Source organism: Syzygium oleosum, unplaced genomic scaffold (assembly GCF_021117445.2).
Source record: "Syzygium oleosum isolate NSW1041296 unplaced genomic scaffold, Sole_v2.1 Sole_v2.01, whole genome shotgun sequence".
Lineage (NCBI taxonomy): Eukaryota > Viridiplantae > Streptophyta > Magnoliopsida > Myrtales > Myrtaceae > Syzygium > Syzygium oleosum.
Window position 1 is genome coordinate 26,311,932 of NW_026607485.1, and position 20,804 is coordinate 26,332,735.

A 20,804-nucleotide genomic window follows, 5' to 3' on the forward strand; every position below is an offset into this window, starting at 1 on the left:
TATATTGATGAATTATGCTTTGAATTTAAGACTGCTCTTAAAAGAATCTCTTATTTGAAAAAGGAAAATTCATCATTAAGGCAACAGGATGTTTCTCAAAAAGAAAAAATCGATTTCCTTCAAAAAGAATTTCATCAAATCAAGGAAAGTCGAGATTTTCTTTCCAAAGAAAATGCTGTTTTGAAAAAGGAAGTTTCAGAAATTACTTCCAAGTTTTCAAAAGGTTCAGAAACCTTGAAGCATATCCTTTCTATCCAAATTCCTTACTATAACAAATCTGGTCTCGGATTTGTGAAGGAAAGTGATAGCTTGATCGATTTTTCAAAGGTCAAGGAGAGATTAAGACAAAGACCTCCTCGACAAGCTTATAAAAATCATTTCAAAAGAAAATTTTGTTAAACCTGTTGGCCGAAGTGCTCTTAAGTGCTCAAAATGTGGAGATTCACAACATTTTGAGAATGAATGTCCTAAGGTCTGGAGACCTATTCGAAGAGACTTTGTTAAGACAGCCTATACTAATCCTCAAGGACCCAAACAAATTTGGGTACCAAAGAAAACTTGAGATGTTGTAATTTTTGCAGGTTACCACGAAGAGAAAAAGAAAGTGGTACCTAGACAGTGGATGTTCTAGACACATGACAGGAGATCCAAGCATATTCGTTGAACTACAAAACCTGAATGGTGGAAAAGTTTCCTTTGGAGGAAATAACAAAGGAAAAATAGTTGGCAAAGGAACAGTTGAAATTGGAGGACTCACAATCAATGATGTTTCATTGGTAAAGGGGCTCAACTACAACTTGATAAGCATAAGCCAACTATGTGATACAGGTTTCAGAATCAACTTTCAAGAAGATACATGCTCAGGAACAAGCAAAGATTCTTCTCAAACATTCACAGGAAGAAGACATGGCAATATTTATCTTCTAGATGTCAATCCAAATTCCATTCATTGCTTGATTTCAATCAAAGAAGATGAAGACCTATGGCACAGAAAATTGGGGCATATCAGTATGAAACAAATCTCAAAGATCTCAAACAAGAAACTGGTTCGAGGTCTGCCAGATTTGAAATATAAGAAAACAGAGTTATGCAATGCCTGCACTCCAGGAAAACAAGTAAGAAGTTCTTTTAAATCTATACATCATGTTTCCACTAATCGTGCTTTGCAGCTTCTTCATATGGATCTATTTGGTCCAACCAGAACTCAAAGTATTGGTGGTAAGAAGTATTGTTTAGTTATTGTTGATGACTTCACAAGATTTACTTGGGTGTTCTTCCTTGCTCATAAAAATGAAGCATTTTCATATTTTTCAAAATTTGCAAAAAGAGTTCAGAATGAAAAGGGCTATACCATTTCCTGCATTAAAACTGATCATGGGGAAGAATTTGAAAATCAAAGTTTTTCAAAATTCTGTGAGGAAAATGATTTTCAACACAATTTTTCTACTCCTTATACACCAGAACAAAATGGTGTTGTGGAAAGGAAAAATCGTTCTTTGCAAGAAATGGCAAGAACTTTGTTGATTGAAAGCAAGATTCCTTTTCATTTCGGGCGATGCGTTTTACAAGATGTTATATCATTAATGAGCTTTTCTCGGACCCATTCTTGAGAAAACCCCCTATGAGCTTTACAAAGGTAGAAAGCCCAATATTTCATATTTTCGTGTGTTTGGTTGTAAATGCTTTATTCTCAAAAATCCAAATGATCGCCCTGGTAAGTTTGATGAGAAAGCAGATGAAGGATTTTTCCTTGGATATTCAACTACAAGTAAGGCATACAGAGTCTTCAACAAGAATTCTCAGACTGTGGAAGAAACAATGAATGTAAGGTTTGATGAAAATATTCAAACTCACAAAGATGAATCTGAACCATCTCCCAACATTCAAGAATTATCAGAAGCTCAACAAGAATCTCCAAAGATCGTCGAATCCATAGAAGAAGGAAAAGAAGATATAATCCAGACTCAATCAGAACCTTTAGAGTCTGATGATAGTCAGAAGGAAAAATTTGACAGAAACTGGAAACATAAATCCAGTCATCCGAAGAACCTCATCATTGGAGAAATAGAAGATGGTATCAAGACTAGATCTAAACACAAGGAGAACATCAGCAACTTGGTGTTGATATCAGAAATAGAACCAAAAGAAGTTGGTGAAGCATTATCAGATGAAAGCTGGATCGAAGCTATGCAGGAGGAACTTCAGCAGTTCAGAATCAATAAAGTATGGGAGCTTGTGCCAAGACCCAAAAATCATCCAGTAATTGGAACAAAATGGGTATTCAGAAACAAACTGGATGACAAAGGGAAAGTCACAAGAAACAAAGCAAGACTGGTAGCAAAAGGCTATTCTCAAGAAGAAGGCATAGATTATGATGAAACATATGCACCAGTTGCAAGGTTAGAAGCCATTAGGCTACTATTAGCTTATGCTTGTTTCCATAACTTTAAATTGTTTCAGATGGACGTGAAAAGTGCCTTCCTGAATGGATATATCAAAGAAGAAGTATATGTGGAACAACCACCTGGCTTTGAAGAACCAAGGAAGACTGATCATGTCTATAAACTCAAAAAGGCCCTTTATGGTCTGAAACAAGCACCTCGTGCTTGGTATGAGAGGTTAAGTAACTTCCTTCTGCAAAATGATTTCACCAAAGGTAAGGTTGATACAACTTTATTTATTAAGAGAAAAGGTAAGGATTTTTTACTTGTTCAAATTTATGTTGATGATATCATCTTTGGATCTTTTAACAAACTGCTTTGCAAAGAATTTTCTAAGAATATGCAGAATGAGTTCGAGATGAGCATGATGGGAGAATTAACATTCTTTCTTGGCCTACAAGTGAAACAAACCAAAGGGGGTACATTCATTTGCCAAGAGAAGTATGCAAAGGAGATTGTCAAGAAGTTTGGTTTGCAAAATTGCAAGAAGACAGACATTCCCATGTCACAATCATCCAAACTGGACAAAGATCAAAATGGTAAAGAGGTTGATCAGAAGGTATATAGAAGCATGATAGGATCATTATTATATCTTACTGCATCTAGACCTAATATATTGTTCAGTGTATGTATGTGTGCAAGATTTCAATCAGACCCAAAGGAATCACATTTTTCTGCAGTAAAGAGGATAATCAAATACATTGGAACTTATCCAATGTTAGGTCTTTGGTATTCCAAAGATTCAGATTTTACTCTTACTGGTTATTCTGATGCTGATCTAGCTAGATGTAAAGTGGACAGGAAAAGTACTACAGGTACATGTCAACTGCATGGGAATATGTTGGTATCCTGGTACTTAAAGAAGCAAAATACGTTGTACTTTCTACACGAAGCAGAATATGTAGCTTTGGGAAGTTGATGTGCACAGATTCTCGTGGATAAAGCAAGCGTTGCGAGACTATGCTATTGAAGATTCAAGTATTGCAATCAAATGTGACAACACAAGTGCTATCAATTTGACCAAGAACCCTATTCTTCATTCACGTGCTAAGCATATTGAAATTAAGCATCATTTTATTTGAGACTATGTTCAAAATGGTGATGTGAATATTCAATTCATTGATTCTAATAAAATCAATTAGTTGATATATTCACAAAACCTCTTGAAAAATCTTCATTTGAGTTCATAAGAAACAAATTGTGCATCACTTATCCATTTTCTTGAAGTGTTTGATAGACAGGAATTTTTCGGACTCAAATATTCTCGATCTCGAACATTTTTCAGACTCACAAAGAAAGGTACGTCCTTTATTCAAATTTTAGCGAGTATATTTTTGGCGTGGATATTTTCATAATCGTTACTTTAGGAAGCAAATCAGAGTACGTATTCTAATTTATCCGATTAATTGTGCTTAATATATTATCATACGTGTTTATGCTTCAACAAGTATATTTCCTTCCTACATTTTTTTTTGGAATCTCTTTTTATATTTTCTAAAAATAAGTTTTCCTTCCAAACCTGTCCTCCTCCTTTATAAACCCGTCCTTTTCTTTTCAAAACCTTATCGTACGAACTCTTTGGGCATCCCTCCAAAAGGGCTTACGATGGTCAACATTGCTCTTTCCTTCCTTCCCCAGCTCAAAACTGCTGTTGATCTGCGCACCTTCCCCATCTTCTCATACGCCAGTAGCCAGTCCTCTTCTTGGGACTGAATCAGGTCCGTTTTTGGCTAAAACGGCTGCAATTCTCCTTTTTCTTTTAAGCCTCGGGGCCGTAAAGCTTTTCTCCATTTTCTTCTTGTTTTTTTTCGTGCTCTGCTTTCTTCTTTTTCGCAAGTGTCAGAGGGAGAGTCACGGGGAAGAGCTCCCCTTTGTCTTCTCTCTCTTTTCTTTTTCTTTTTTTTAATATTTTTTTCAATTTTTTAATTTTTTTAAATATGTTTCACTAAATCTATTAATGCAAATGCGCCTAATGTCTACATGCCATGAAAATATTTTTGTTTAGGGATTAAAGGTTAAACCCTAATTTTCTATGCGATAAAACCCTAAATGATTGAGCAAAATTTAGGTGTCAACACCTTGCACTTAAAGAAGCAAAATACGCTTGCACTTTCTACAGTGAGCGAATATATAGCTTTGGGAAGTTGTCTGTGCACAGATTCTGGATAAAGCAACAGTTGCGAGACTATGCTATTGAAGATTCAAGTGTTGCAATCAAATGTGACAACACAAGTGCTATCAATTTGACTAAGAACCCTATTCTTCATTCGCGTGCTAAGCATATTAAATCAAGCATCATTTTATTCGAGATCATGTTTAAATGGTGATGTGAATATTCAATTCATTGATTCTAAGAATCAATTAGGATATATTCACAAAACCTCTGAAAATCTTCATTTGAGTTCATAAGAAACAAACCGGCATCACTTATCCATTTTCTTGAAGTGTTTGATAGACGAATTTTCGATAATATTCTCCGAACATTTTTGACTCCAAAGAAATACGTTCTTTATTCAAATTTTGCGGTATATTTTTGGCATGATATTTTCATAATCGTTACTTTAGGAAGCAAATCGGTACGTATTCTAATTTATGATTAATTGTGCTTAATATATTATCTTTCTTTATAAACCCATCCTTCTTTCAAACCCTATCGACGACTCTTTCTCCAAAACCTCTCGATACTCGAAGCCTTCTTCTCTTCTTTCTCCAAAATCTAATCTTTACACTCCAAAAGTGATCAAAATGCCGTTTAAGATGGTGGCCCGTCGAAGATCTTCACGTATTCTCAACCAAGATTCCAAGTCTACATCAGGCGGGATCACTAGAGGGAGTGAATAGGTGATCTTAAACAAATTTTGAAAAATTTATGCGGAAATAAAAGAACACGTTGAGTCTGAATAAGATTGATTCAAGCGATTATATTAGACAGTGCTCTTGATGTGCGGAATGTAAATAAAGAGATAAGGGATAGAAAATCGCACACAAATTTATAGTGGTTCGGCTTATAGCAAGCCTACGTCCACTCTCCCACGCTTACAGCCTACCGGCTGATTTCACTATGAATTCAAGAGGAATTTACTGATTCGAGTGATAGCACTCTTGTGTATGATAGGACTCTCTATCTCACGTCACTCTTACAAAGTAATCCTCAAGATCTTAACTTTTGGCTCAGAAAGACAAGAGAAATGATTGGAGTATGCTCAGACTTTGGACTTGTTGATTCTTGAATCTGTTGTTCCTTCTGCTGCTCGTTGATCTCCTTAAATACTCCTTTGCTTCCAAACTAGCCGTTGGACAGCTTTCAGAGGATCATCTTCCAATCTTCACCTTGGATAGATTTGTATAAAAAGGATTGAGTAGCCGTTGGATGACAGATTCTGAATCCCGCTGATTCTGGTCGCCCATACAATCAGAATCTTGGTTTCCATAAGTAGAGCTTTATCCGTTGTAATGCATGCTTGTCGTAATCTTTGATTGTCAATCTTTGAACAATTTTGAAAGGTCAATCTTTCTCTCTTCCACACATCATCATTTTCCACATGTATAGAACTCTGCAAAAGGACAAGGGTCAACTTCCATATGGTGCACTTATCACTAGAATCTTCATGTTTTTAAGGATAACTATTCCTGATGAGTTGCGCAAAACCATTATACCTTGTATGTTTGTTGGAGAAAGAATGCTTTCCAAAATGAAGCAGTTTGATGATATAAAGGAAAGAGTAAGCTCAACAAGAGGAAAGAATGCTCAACCGTCAGTGATTCAATCTGTTGGGAAGATAAGTGATAAAGAGAAAGGGCAAAGGAAAAGAACAGGAAACAAGCAAACTGACTCTCCCACACCACTCAAGGTGTACAGCAAGAAACGAAAAATTCTTCTGCAGGATGAAAGTGATGAAGCAGAGCACTTTGAAACAGAACATACTGATGATCCGGAACATGTTTCTGAATCAACTTCAAAGGCTTCAGAACCAGTTCCTGAAGAACATGTTTCTGCAGACCATGCACCTGTTCTGAGGGAGATTCCACCAGAAGAAGCAACAGGGTTCGATCAGTCTGAACAAGCAAATGTCCAAGAACAGCCCTCTGAAAATCAGAACATCCTCTCTCTTCTGCTCGAGATCAAAGATAAGCAAGCTGTACTAGAACAAGATATGAAGAATCTATAGAGAATTGTTGAGGAAAACAACAAGACTCAACGACTTCAAGCAGCAGCAGATAAAGCAGAACTTGGGGAAACCATTGCTATGTGCTCATCCAACATGGATAAGGCTATAGGACAATGCAGTTCGAAGATTGAAGAAGCTATCTCTATATTGGATAATTTTCAACTCATTCGTACCCCTTCCAAAAAATAGCCTGCTTTTTTAACATTTCTCTCAAAACCATCTCTTTTTCCATTGGTCTGTAATATTTCTAACAATTCTTGTTAGACTGTTTGATTGCTTAATATCAATGATTTATTCTCTCTATCATTATTATTTTTGCTGATGACAAAAAGGGGGAGAAATTATATGCAAATTTGCAGGTTATATACAAAGGAAGAAAAAGACACAGATATCAACAGAGTTTGCTCTTTCAATCTGTGCTTCATAAGCTTAATATGTTTATTTACTTTCAAATCAATTTCAAATTAATTCAATCTGCAGGAAAGTTTTGTCACCATCAAAAGGGGGGAGATTGTTGAGGAAAACTCCTATTGATTTTGAAGTTGACAAAACCTTCCATGTTATTGTAAATCTGATACTTATTCTGAACTAATTTATTCCAGGTATGTATATTCTGGAAGCTCAGAAGGAAGTTTTTCAGACTTTACAAGCTGGTAAATACATTATTGAAGACCCACATAATCTAAGTTCTGAGACTCAGACGCTGAAATTATTCAGACGCAGACGGAGAAATTTTCATAAGCAGATGCAGAAGCTGAAATTTTTCAGAAGCAGACGCAGACGCAGAAATTCTTCAGATGCAGAACTCAGAACGAAAAACAACAGCTAGTGATCTGGTATGGATTTCACAGAAGGAAAGCTTTGATCTCAATCAAATTGATTGACAATCAAAGATTACGACAAGCATGCATTACAACGGATAAAGCTCTACTTATGGAAACCAAGATTCTGATTGTATGGGAGACCAGAATCAGCGGGATTCAGAATTTGTCATCCAACGGCTACTCAATCCTTTTTATACAAATCTATCCAATGTGAAGATTGGAAGATGATCCTCTGAAAGCTGTCCAACGGCTAGTTTGGAAGCAAAGGAGTATTTAAGGAGATCAACGAGCAGCAGAAGGAACAACAGATTCAAGAATCAACAAGTCCAAAGTCTGAGCATACTCCAATCATTTCTCTTGTCTTTCTGAGCCAAAAGTTAAGATCTTGAGGATTACTTTGTAAGAGTGACTGTGTGAGACAGAGAATCCTATCATACACAAGAGTGCTATCACTCAGAATCTGTAAATTCCTCTTGAATTCATAGTGAAATCCAGCCGGTAGGCTGTAAGCGTGAGAGAGTGGACGTAGGCTTGCTATAAGCTGAACCACTATAAACTTGTGTGCAGATTTTCTATCCCTTATCTCTTTATTTACATTCTGCACATCAAGAACACTGTCTAATATAATCTGCTTGAATCTGAATCTTATTTAGACTCAACTGTGTTCTTTCATTTCCGCATAAATTTTTCAAAATTTGTTTAAGATCACCTATTCACCCCCCTCTAGGTGATCCTTGCTAGCTACATCATCTTGTTCACTCGCCATCAAATCTAGCAGCGAGACAACAAGCTTCAGCATCACTCCGTCATAGGTAACAAAGACCCCATCACTAGCGCTACACGTACGTTTTACTAATGCATTTTTTTTTCTTACATGGACTTGTTTTTCCTTGCAAAGTTCGTTAGAAAGTCATCTCTGGCAGTACCTCTGCTCCAGCCAACTCCTCTATTGCAGGTAACAACAATTTAACAATTTCCACTGCTTCTTGTTTCTATTTTTTTTTTTATGATTTTGAGGTTTTGTTTCTCGTCTTTTATTTCTCAATGCACCCGTTGTCTAACAAAGCACAAGGTGGAGTGTGCTTAGAATATGTTCTTGATAATCCGGACTACTCCTAAAAACAAAGTTAACACAGTAAGTAGTGTGTAGAGTTCGCTAAGAATCAAAAGATCAAAGGTGGCTTGGCCTCATTTGTTTTGGTTTTCTTTCAATGTACCAAATCATTCTTTTTTCTCCTGACTTTTTATATGTGATACGTCTATAAAAAATAGAATGAGATCTTAGAATTATTCTGTTGATCTTGTCTGCTTTTTGTGTGGTGTTGCTGCTGAATTGACGGATCATCTCTTCGTGGTAAGCAGGCTTAGTCCACCTTTTTTGTATATATAGAGGAAAAAAATACTAATAAGAAAATTAATAGGATAACTCATCACAAACATGAGTTTATTTGACAAGGATTTTAACTTGTAAACTTTCTCGCTAAAGCGAAAATAATCATGTTGGATAATAAATAGTTTGAAAATATTTCACTAGACTTGAAATGGTGTTAATGGCCAAAAATTGTGTATTCTATATGAGGAGAACACCATATATTCATTTTCTTTTTCAATTAGCTCCATTAGTTTGAAAGAGTTGTACCGTTGGGTTGTGGATGATTTTGCTATTATCTCACCCGCCAATTAGTTTTTGGCTAATGTTTCGGTTTTTTTTCCTCATTAGAGATTTATCATGATAATAGCTAACAATTTTTAGCATGCTGATATTAGAGGAGATGAACCTACAAATTTTGTTGTAGTATGATGTATATGATTTTGGCGTATGCTGCCACTGAAAAGCACAACCATAAGCATATATTAAAGGGTTGTGCAATTGTTGAAGCCAAGCTTGTTAGATCATCTTAACCGCCTCAAAGATAGTCCTCACATTGAGTCAAAGATGAAGAATTTGGAAATGTTGTATAATATGATATATGACTTGAAAGTTCAAATTGGTTTTGGACGGGATCACAAAAAGCATATTGTTGATATTCAGGATAGTTGAAACAAATATTGCAAAGTTTGTGTGGCTTCTTCTCAAATTTTTTTATTACTTGTTTCCTTTTCTAAAGAAAAATAACATTTCTCTATAGAGAGAACAAAATGCTTCTTCTTTGAGACAGAAGTCCTACCCTCAATATCATCGACTAGCAACCATAATCGGAAGGAACATGCCTAGAGAATTCTCAATGAGGATCTTTCAGAGGATCATGCAACCTTAGACCATCAACAAGGTGAGAATTATGATGATGAGACAATTAATGGTGCAAGTCAAAATTTACCATCACCATCATAATCAACACAAGATTATTCCGAGCCTTCAAGAAGAAAAGAGCTAAAGCAAGTGATAAATGGGCTGCTTGGTTAGTTAAGATTGCACGCACTTTTGGCTCTTTCTTTGAAAAAGCTAGTGAGAGGACGGAAATGATTGCTAATCACATTAGATATGCTAAAGATTTGGACAATGATAAGAGAATAATCAATGATGAGCTTCTTTAAATGTGTATAAGTACCGTGGATTAAATAAAGTTATGTAGAAAAACTTGCGAGGGATTTTGAGAACATTCATCTCCTTTTTAAATTTGAAGGGGATGATAGGAAGGAAATTGTGGAGATGCTTCTCTAAGAGAAAGAGATGATAATGACTTATCATTCTAGGCTCGGATATACCGGCTTGTATGTATTTGCTTAGAATGACTTTTGTCAATCTTTTATTTAATTGCAACTTCTGTGATGATTTTTAAGCTTGGTTAATGGTGCCTATAAATATTATCTATCTTATGTAGTCCATTTGGTTGTTTTATAGCTTTGAACAACATGGGACAATGTTCTTTTGTCACAAAAGAACTACATCTCTAGATTTCACAAAAGAACATTGTTCAATGTTATTGAATGCCAAAAAACTACAGACTACACAAGAGACCTAATATATATAGACACCATCAACAAAGTTAAAATACCATCACGGAAGTTACAATTACACAAAAGATAGACAAAAGTCTTTCAAAGCAAAGATATATAAGCCTGTATATCCTAGCCTAGAATGACTAGTCATTCTCATCTCTCATCATTTAGAGAAGCATTTCCATAAATTTCTTCGTATCATCTACTTCAAATAAATAAAAGGAGATGAATGATCTTAAGATTCTTCACAATTTTTCAACATAATGTTATTGTATCCACAGTACTTAGAGTCATTTAAAGAAGCTCATCATTGATTATTTTTTTTTATCATTATCCAAATTTTTAGCATATGTCCAATGCGACTAACAATCATCTCCATTCTCTCACTAGCTTTTACAAAAGAAAGAGCCAAAAGTGCATGGAATCTAAACTAATCCAGCAGCCCATATATAACTTGGTTTAGCACTTTTTTACTTCTTCAAGGACCAAATCATTTTGTGTCTAGATGATGATGGTGGTGGTAAGTTTTGATTTGCACCATTAGTTGCCTCATCATGATGATTCTTCCCTTGTTAATGGTCTAAAGCTGCGTGACTTCTGAAGGGTCTTCATGAGATTTCTTTTGGCATGGTCCTTTCCAAATACGATTGTTAGTCGATCATGTTGAGGGAATGGCTTTCCTCTAATAGAAGAAGCACCCGATTCTCTCTACAAAGAAATTATATTATTCATTGGAAAAGGAAACAAGTAATAAAGAAAAAAAAATGAGAAGACACATACCTTGCAATGTTTTTGCCAACTATCCTCCGAGTGAATATCAACACTATACTTTCGTGATCCCACCCAATACCACTTGATCTTTCAAGTCATTTAATAGATTATACAACTTTTATAAGTTTTTCATCTTGGACTATATGCGGGACTGCCCTTGAGGCGATCAAAATGATCTAAACTAGTTTGGCTTCTAAAAAATCTGTGATCCATCAATATATGCTTGTGGTAGTGTCTTCTAGTGGCGGTTTACACCACAATCAAATACATCATACACATAAGCAACGTCCGTAGGTTCCTCTCCTCTAACATTAGTATGTTAATTTCTTTGCTATCATCGTGAGCCGTATATAATGACGAACACAAAAACAGAAACAATATGCCAGAACAAATTGGCAAGTGAGATAACAGCAAAACCATTTAAAGCCCCACGCTACAAACCTTTCAAAATTAAAGAGCTAACTGGAAAAAAAAAATTATATATAGCATGTTCTCCTCATTATATAAATATACAAATTTTAGTCATTAATACCATGTCAAATTCAGTGAAGTATTTGCAAAATATTTTGTATCTAACATCATTATTTTTGCTTCAATGAGGAAGTTAACGAGTTAAAATTCTCGTCAAATAAACTCTAGTGTCGAATGAGTTGTCATTTTAAAGTCTTTTGATAAGTAAGTATTTATTTCCCTAAATCCACAAAACCGGCGACTAAACCTGCTACAAGCTCACATGAGCAAAATGTCCCAAGTGGTAAATAAGTACCAACGAATACTACAGCCCAAAGATGTCCTCCTCTCGTTGTGCAATCTATACCTAACATCACACTTAGTTCTAGAGTCAAATGGACATCCATATGGCTATCGTAAAAGTACATTCAGCAGTAACACCACATAAAAAGCAAACAGGATCAACAGACTAGTTCCAAGGCATCATTCTGTTGTTTTTCTAGGCATCCTATTACTATGTTCAATGGAAACCAAAACAGATCAGACCAAGCCGCCTTTGGTCTATTGATTCTCAGCACACTCGACGCCCTACTTACTGAGTAAATTTTGTTTCCAGCAGCAGTCCAGCATATTTTACGCACACTCCACCTTGTAGCATCGAGAAATAAAAGACTGAGCAACAAATTTAAGACCTTAAAATCGTACAAAATAATTAGCAACAAGAACAGTGAAAAAAAATAAATTTTTGTTTCCTGCGACAGAGGAATTGGCCACAGCAGAGGAGACTGACGATCTCACAATCTCTGTAAGGAAAAAGTAGTCCGTATGAAAGAGAAAAAAAAAGCACATCAGTAAAACGTGAGTGTAGCGCTGGTGTCGTCGTTATATGGCAGAGTGATGCCGAAGATCTTGCCTTGCTGCCGGATCTGATTGTAACCGAACAAGAGAGCTATGGAGAAGGAGAAGGAGAAGGTAGGGCTTTTCAGAAAGGAGCTTTTATATCAGGACATCCCACACTCCGCACGAGATCTTTTAATCCAGATTACATCCTTATTTGAGCCGATCTTATCCTGTCGCAGACAGCAAAAACATCACTGAGGGTAATATATATCATATCCTAACTTTTATCCTTGTCCCCAAACAAAGCCTTGGAGAATATTTGCTATGGAGACAACGGCATTATTCTTTGTCGTGTCGCCCATGTTTGACACAAATTCTGTCTCGGGATCAGAATCGAAGTCTTAAGTTTACCCGATTGAGATTTTCTTCAGAACCAGAGCGCTAGTTTACTATTAATAGTTTGATTTGTCAAGGTCTGTGTCATCAGATCATTGTACTTTCCTGTTCTGAATGGAATCGCTCGATGCAAAGATGGTTCTAAAAGAGATCTAGGCTGGCTTAATATTGCATTGTTCTGCCTGTCATTTTGGCCTGTCACATACCAAAACAATGTACTGGACTAATAAGACAGATTGATGTGATCTCAATTGGTTGAGCAAATGTCTACCTTTTTCTTCTTCTTCTTCTTGATGACATTCTCTTGAGAATGTTGTGTTAATGCTAGCAAATAGAATGGAGAATCTCATATTGAGTAAATAGACTGATCATAATTCGCAGTTGCGAAAAGGTTTTGGTCGGTTCTCTCATTTTCATGGACAATAGATGCACGTATGTAAGATCACCACTTCCAAGGTTTGAAGGGCAATGTCGTGTTCCTCTTCTTGTAATCTTTAAATCCGGAGGAAGTCCGCAGAAGATCAGAAGCATATGAAATATGAAAGTTTGAAAGGCACCAAAAGCAATTCAGTATGCTTGGTGTAAAATCCACGGGATATTGTTGAAGGTAACAATCATGGGTTGGACGGGATTAGAGACAGTGAAATCGAATTCAAATACAACGACTCGCAAACCAGAAAGATACATGACTATAAGAACTCTTCAGGGCATTTTGTGTACTAAACATAGCGTGCTAAACCAGCACATGTAGAGCTCGTACATGGCTCATGGCCAACATTGGGTGAAACAAGAGTTTCCACGTAGATAGTAGACTCGACATTATCATACTCTTCAATGGGGTAATTCTTGTAAGTACCATCCTCCGGATTGAACAGAATCATCTCCGACACATCGATCTGGAAAACAATTTTTCTGCTTTGGGTGTAGGCTATCGGGATCGTATAAAGTTGACAGGCAGGTAAACCGTCAGTCAGGACAGTGAACAATCTTGTCCAAGATTCCTCTTTCCCATATTCGTTCATGATCCAAGCCTCGAAACGTGGTCTCCAAGTGCCATCATAAATGAATAGGCGTCCCCCGTGAATCCCCAGACCCTAAAAAACTATACCTTCGACTTTGGGGATTGGAATTGCCTCTTCAAATGTTTCCGTGGCCAAACCAAATGGAATGATCGCTTGGTTTATCCTATTTCCACTTCCATGATTCACGATCCAATGAACAGCCCCGTTTAGATAAATTCCAACTCCATCCAACTTGGGAACATCTTGGCTAAGAACCCTTCTCCAGGAGCCAGATCGGAGTGAAAATATCTCCAATCCACATTCCTTAGAGCCATCATTTGCTGTAAAGAAAGCTCCATGCACTATTTTATAGTCATCAGTTGCGGAGTTGTAACCGAATCCATGGAAGAACTCGTGTTCTGCAACTAAATTAGAACCCGGCAACTTCCTGGACTCCTTGGTGGTTGGGTTATACACGAGAAATCCATCGTCGACAGCCAAACTCACCAAGCCGTGGCACGACCCCGCGAGCCCCCAGGGTTCATCCCTTCCCAAGTCATGAGACTCTACCACCACATGATCATTGACCTCGTCGTTGTCGAGTGCTTCATAGTCTATGGTTTGGAGTGGGTTGCTTCTGATAATTTTCTGGCTAGGGGTCATATTCTCCAAGATGAGCCTTTGCAGGTGCAATTTCACGAAGTGCTGGTCGGAAATTAGAGACCACCATCGCTTGCTTACGCACTTGAATCGCATCAAGGACTTGACTGGTAACCTCGACAGTATGTCGATGATAATATCCTCTGTAATGTTTTCTGCCATAGCAGAGCTTCGATTTGTTTCGGCAAAGTGTCTCTTCATTGACCTCATTCAAGTAAGAGATCTGTTTCTTTGCTGTTTAATCGATCTTTTGCTGAGCAGGCTTAAATAAGGAACTCTTCTTGTCAGAGAGCCAGACGGTAATATCAAGAATTATTGATGATTAAAAAATTGGTTTGGGACTCGATCAACAGGCGTACTCACTACAATTGTAGTTTAGCGAGCCAGAATTGACCTGGTCTCAATTCTCGTCTACCAATGCAAGACTGTAGTTGGTAGCTGATGGTGCAATAAGCTTTCCCAATCCAAAAGCCACTCTCTTTTGACTCTTCTTTGTTTGCTTTAGTTATTATAAAATAAGAAAGGCCTGAGAAATTCATAAAGTCATCATCTTTAAGGGATGACTTTGCAGGTCATTAACACAAGTTACAGAAAATCTAACCTTTAAATGAGAACTGACTGGACCCAGTTTTTGAATATGGGGATGGAGGTTGCCTTCGTTTTTGAGAGCGTCCGACCAAACTGGCTGTGATACATTAAGCGCGTGCTGGCGTATTTAACTAGAGTTTAATCAAGAAGCAAATGGGCGAGTCTAGACAAGCCAGACGAACCAGCACATGAACCCAATTGAAACGGGAACATATGCACGACCGCAAGAGCTGAGGATGCTAAAAGAATTGATATGACGGGGTCCGCTCAGCTTATGCATGGCAGATGAAGAGCCAAGCTTTACGATTGATCTGCTTGTAGGTGTTGGATTCGGTTGTTCTGTATCTAAAGAAGCCTCAGTATAGCTTTTAGCTTTACTTGTCATAACTGCTGTGTTTGAGTATGAAGAATGCTGAGTAATGAGAGTGGACATCGTTTTGTGAACAGTGCTTTCATCATATGATTTAACAGTCTATATCCTACCGGAGATTTTTTTCGGTGAACATCTTTATGCATCTTTCGTCTTGTTACGTAAACCCGACCTCTTTATCAAATTCACTGTGCTTATTCCCTTTGGAGCCACCAGCTTGAAAGATTGGCATATCATTCACCGCAGAAACAAGTGTGGTTTCAGATCGCAGTCAGCTTCAACTTCGATCGAATGAGACGTTGGTGAGGAACAGACTAGCTGTTTATAGGTAACAGTTCAAGTGATCAAATGTGTATTGGATCAGATCATATACGAAGGTGTGTATGGTTATGTTCTGATCAAAGTGGCTAGACGCAAGAATGGATTGAACAGTCATATGGAGAACACGAGAGTAATTATAAGATCTACCACTTGAATTTAGCGGCGAGAACTCTCAAAACAGGACAATAAGAATGCAGCAAACTCCGTCCTCTCTCTCTGTTTAGCAGCACCCTTTTTTTTCACCCCTAAAGACTGTCATTGCATCCTTCATCGCTCGTGGTTGAGATAGGGCGAAACGAGAGTTTCCAGATAGAGGGCCGACTCGATGTTGTCGTCCTCAATGGGTAATTGTTGAAAGTCCCGTCCTCTGGGTTGAACAGAATCATCTCCCACACGTCAATCTGGAACACGATCTTACCCTTCCCAGTGCAGGCCAGCGGGACAACATAGTACTGACTGGCGGGCAAGCCCTCGGTTGAGATGCTGAACCATTCATCCAGGATTCTAGGTTGCCGTACTCCTTCATGATCCACCCCTCACAGTGAGGCAGCCAAGTTCCGTAGTACATGAACAAGCATCTCCCGTGGATCCTGAGGCCCTAAAAAATTACGCCGTCTTCAACTGTAGGGATCGGGAGCACCTCCTGGAAGTCTTCCTCGGCCAGATCAAACGAGACTATCGCTTGCTCCCTCCTGTCTCCACTCCCATGGGAAACGTCCCAATGGTCCGCACCATTCAAATAGACCCCGCCTTCGTACAGGTCATGGACGTCTTTGTGAGGAATCCTTTTCCAGGTACTTGATCTGAGTGAAAATGTCTCCACAACACATTCTTTAGAACCATCATTAGCAGGAAAATAGGCACCTTTAACTATCTTGTAGTCCTCCAATGCAGAGTCATAACCGAACCTGTGGAGGACCTCGTTCCCTGGGACTAAGAGTCAGGCAAGTTCCTAGACTCCTTGGTGGTTGGATTGTACAAGATGAATCTGCCGAAGACCAACAGACACACCAGTCCATTGCAGGACCCCACAATCCCGGGCTCCTCGCCCGGATTGTCCCTTCCCAGGTCATGAGACTTCACCACTGCGAGACCACCCCCTGTGTCGCAGTCGCAGCCGCTGTCGAGCACTTCGTAGTCGACGGTCTGCAGCAGGCTGCTCTTGATGATTCTCTGGCTAGGGATGACATCCCCCGTGAGCAACCTTTGCAGTTGTAGCCTCGCAAAGCGCTGGCCAGAAATTAAGGACCGCTACTGCTTGCTCACACACTTGAACCGCACCAGGGACTTGACTGGCAGCCTCAAGAGTATCTCAACGATGATGCCGTCGGTGAGCTTTTGTGCCATGGTCAAGATTCGGCAAATTGTCTGCTCACTGAGGAGATAAGTTTCTATAAGATATCTTCCTTTCGTTGCTCCAAAGTATTCCCTTCAAGTCTTGCTTGAAACGGTAATATAAAGTAATAGGACATGAATCAAGAAGCGTACTCAGTGCACATCTGTAGCGGAACAAGACAGAACAATGACCAGGTCCCGTCCCACCTAACATTGGACTGCGGTTTAAGTTTATTCAATAACCATTCTAAAACGAAATATACTTAGCATTTCTTTCTATGTTCTTTCTTTCATCAAATTCGTTTATCGAAAAACCACACTGTTTGATAAAGTCGTCACTCAATCACCTTTACCAATGACTTGGAGCCAATTAACATTTAATATACACATAAAGACTAGAGGAATGAAAGCAACATCTAGCGATGATTTTGTCAAAGATTGTGGCGAAAGCCATGCAATTGTGTTGCTACTATGGAAAAGCAAGCCGATTCTGTAGTAAAATGTTGGTCAGCTATAGTATAAATAAGAACGACTGTTCTGAGAAATTTAAAATCTACAAACTGTGATTCGTTCACGTGGTTTATTTATTCTAAAGGACCCTTTTCCCTGCTTAACACAGCCTCTTGAGTGAAATGAAACTGACTAGACCACGTTCGAGTTTGGGGATGGAACGTGTTCAATTTGGAGAGCTATCTAACCAAACTACGTGCGCTTCATATCATGGCGAAATACAGAACTACAGTTATTATGGGGAACTTCTACCAAGAGTCTTATAGGAACGCAGTCGGGAAATAAAGACATTCACAATACTACTTCAAACCAGTTTTGGTCCACCTAGGCAAAGCTTTCTTCTTTCCTGTGAAACATAAGCATATGCGATGTGCAGATGTTTACCAAAAATAAGAATAGTACATGCCGATACACAGAATGCAACATCTATAAATTGGAAATTGGCCAACAAAATGATACTAAGAAACGAGTCTTGAAACACAAATTTCAAAAAGAGCTTCATGCCGTTAAGTTTATGGCTATTTCCAGCATATGATATCATCAGTAAGAAGCCGCTGATCCAGCATTAAAAGTCAGATCAACAGAAGTAAGATATTTCCAGAAAAGCCACGACAAACCATCACAGAGACCCAAATGAAACAGAGTACGAATTCCTGAACACAAAAGGCCAGGAATGCGTGAGAGGGAGTGATTCAACACAGTCCACTTGCTCCAACATATTCAGCCATGGCAGATGAAGAGCCACCTCAACATTTCAAAAGATCACAAGAAACCAACGAATTGAGGACATCAAGTGAACTCACGCAATAGCATCAAGCGCATAGACAATAGAACCAAGTGGTACTTACTCCATTAAGTTATTGACTGCATAACTGACATAATTCCCTTCGTTTCTGATTATGCGGGCTTGATGAATCATATATTGAACCCGCAAAGAAGAGCTATTCCTGTGCTCTAGGGAGTCACGCATCAAGCACAGGTACACATCCCTCCTGAATTGGAAAGGCACGAGCCTGAAAACACGGGCGTACGTGACTCTATCTGCCCACAAATGCGCACGACTGCCGAGCACGTAAACGCATGCACATAGACACACTGGAACAGATGCTGCGCACGCACTGGGACAAGAAGTCAAAAACACAGGAGCCCTGTGCTTGATTGTGCAAGCGTGCAGTGAGGCTCAACAAGCCCGCACATGCCTGCAAGTGGACCAACTTCCCAATGTGCACCCTGAAGATGACGCAACACAAGCATATTCTTTTTGGATTATTCATAGTTTCTGGTTAAGTTTAGCTCTTATAAATTGTTCACACCAGGTGAAGATACCAAAAGGTTTCTCACCAAAAAAAAAAAAAAAAAAAACTAAAGAGTCTTTTAGATCAAAGTAGGTTTATGCTTGGTGTAGAAGTAGAGCACAAGCACTTGTTGATTGCAGTATAACCCAAGCTCATCCACAAACTGCACCCACAAGCACTTGTGGGATTTACAGAAAGTAGTCAAATTAAGGTTGAGTTCACGAATTGGAAAGTTCATTTTGTCAATCATCAGTCGAATGAATTGTGAATCGTTTGATTCAGTAGTCAGTGAAAACAATACAAGCATAACCCACCAAATCAAGTATTAATTGTGGGAAATTTTCGCCAATCCTTTCTATATACATGGGTAATGATGTCTAAGAAGGCTATCATCTTGATCATAGAACATGTAATTGTGAAGAAGTACAAGATACCGTTGCCTCCCTCATTTGTTAATTCACTCAACAAAGGAATGCATTCAACTCGTTTAATACCAAATCCAACTTAGAATGATCTTAAAGACAAGGTTTAACACTAGTCCACGTGTATCCACACGCAGGTTTACCACTTGAAGACAAGTACGATAAGCAAGTGAGCATAGATCTATGTTCAAATGCTTATAGACGTGTATGCATCAAAAACCTGTCTGTTTTCGTGTGCATTTGGGAAGTTAGCAGCTTGACCAAAATAAACAGTCTAAGCCAGACTTTCGCTAGCTAATACATCTTTGTTAGATTAATGCCAAACAAAAAAGCTCTTAAAGTGATATTGAAGATTGGTTGAACATGTCGAGTGACCTTATCAGTTCAACAACTTGGGAGAAAACAAAGATAAAAGAATGCATTTAACCCCTGTCCTTCCAAGAGCATTGTCAATAGCATTTAAGGCAGCAACTAGGCCCGTGTTCAAAAGAAAGAAACCAAAACCATTCTCTAACTGCCAATGACAGCATAACTCCTTAAACTGCAATTTCATGCCATACGCCAATCATTTCAGCAACCAACATACTTGCATATTGAGGACAAATGAAGACTTATACAGAACATTTCACAGAAAAATATCCTGAGTGAGGATTGGTCCATGCTCTAAAGACAGGTATTGAAATTAAACCAAATTTATTACCTTTTTCTAACTTATAACAAGAAACAGGACAACAAAGCAGTTATACAGCATAATTTCACATAAATACAGAGTCAATCTTCCCTGACCTGTCATATTAATGAATATCTTCACAGACAAGCATGTGATAAACAGGCGAGATTTACAATCACCCATCAACAATGAATTCGTCATCTGGATTATCTTCATCAACTCTTGTGTCACCATGAAGCATACCATTCATGCGGTGCATGTTCTGCATCACCGGTGAAAGATAATGGTTGCCAGCGTTCGCATGGTTGGATAGCTCAGCTGGATGGCCAGTCCACTGAGAAATAATTCCAAGCAACTGACCAGTGAGATTCTGTTGCTCGTGAAGAATACGTGTCTGGATCTGTTCCATCTCTGACCTATGCTGACTAAGCCTTTCATCGATCCTCTTCCTCCATTCTAACCTCCTCCTGTTGAGCCTCTCCTCCCATTCCCTCTCCTCAATTAACTGCTCCTCTCTTCTTCTTTTTTCCCTCTCTTCACTATCCTTCAAAAGACCATCCCATTCTTGAATCATCTGCCTCCTCGACTCCTCCCTAATACTCTCTGTGTCTTCCTTTTCCCTTTCTCTCTCTTCAAGTTTTCTCTCCCGCTCTCGTCCTGATTCCGTCAAAAGATTCTCCCTTCTTAGCCTTTCTCGTTCTCTTTCCCTGTCACGCTGCTCAAATCGAGCCTCGATCTCCCTCAATTGAACCAAGTGCTTAGAGATAAAGGCCCATGACTTTTTCTCCAATCCCTTCGGCG

The 20,804-nt window shown here is 38.5% G+C and overlaps 1 protein-coding gene and 3 pseudogenes across 1 annotated transcript; 1 reads left to right on the top strand and 3 right to left on the bottom strand.

Moving 5' to 3' along the window:
• The first annotated feature begins 8,308 nt into the window (after nt 1–8,308).
• On the top strand, nt 8,309–10,096 carry LOC115667499 (uncharacterized; annotated as a pseudogene).
• Nucleotides 10,097–10,517: 421 nt separating this feature from the next.
• LOC115686311 (uncharacterized) lies at nt 10,518–13,853 on the bottom strand (annotated as a pseudogene).
• LOC115667501 (F-box/kelch-repeat protein At3g06240) lies at nt 13,546–14,896 on the bottom strand. The gene has a single exon (XM_030589070.2). The coding sequence runs from the start codon at nt 14,700–14,702 to the stop codon at nt 13,926–13,928; it is 777 nt and encodes a 258-aa protein (XP_030444930.2). The 5' UTR covers nt 14,703–14,896; the 3' UTR covers nt 13,546–13,925.
• Nucleotides 14,897–15,749: 853 nt separating this feature from the next.
• LOC115686310 (F-box/kelch-repeat protein At3g06240-like) lies at nt 15,750–19,867 on the bottom strand (annotated as a pseudogene).
• Nucleotides 19,868–20,804: the final 937 nt, after the last annotated feature.

What these genes read in the sequence shown, in the direction of transcription:
- LOC115667501 (XM_030589070.2), bottom strand. Translation starts at nt 14,702, where the DNA reads ATGAGGTCAATGAAGAGACACTTTGCCGAAACAAATCGAAGCTCTGCT.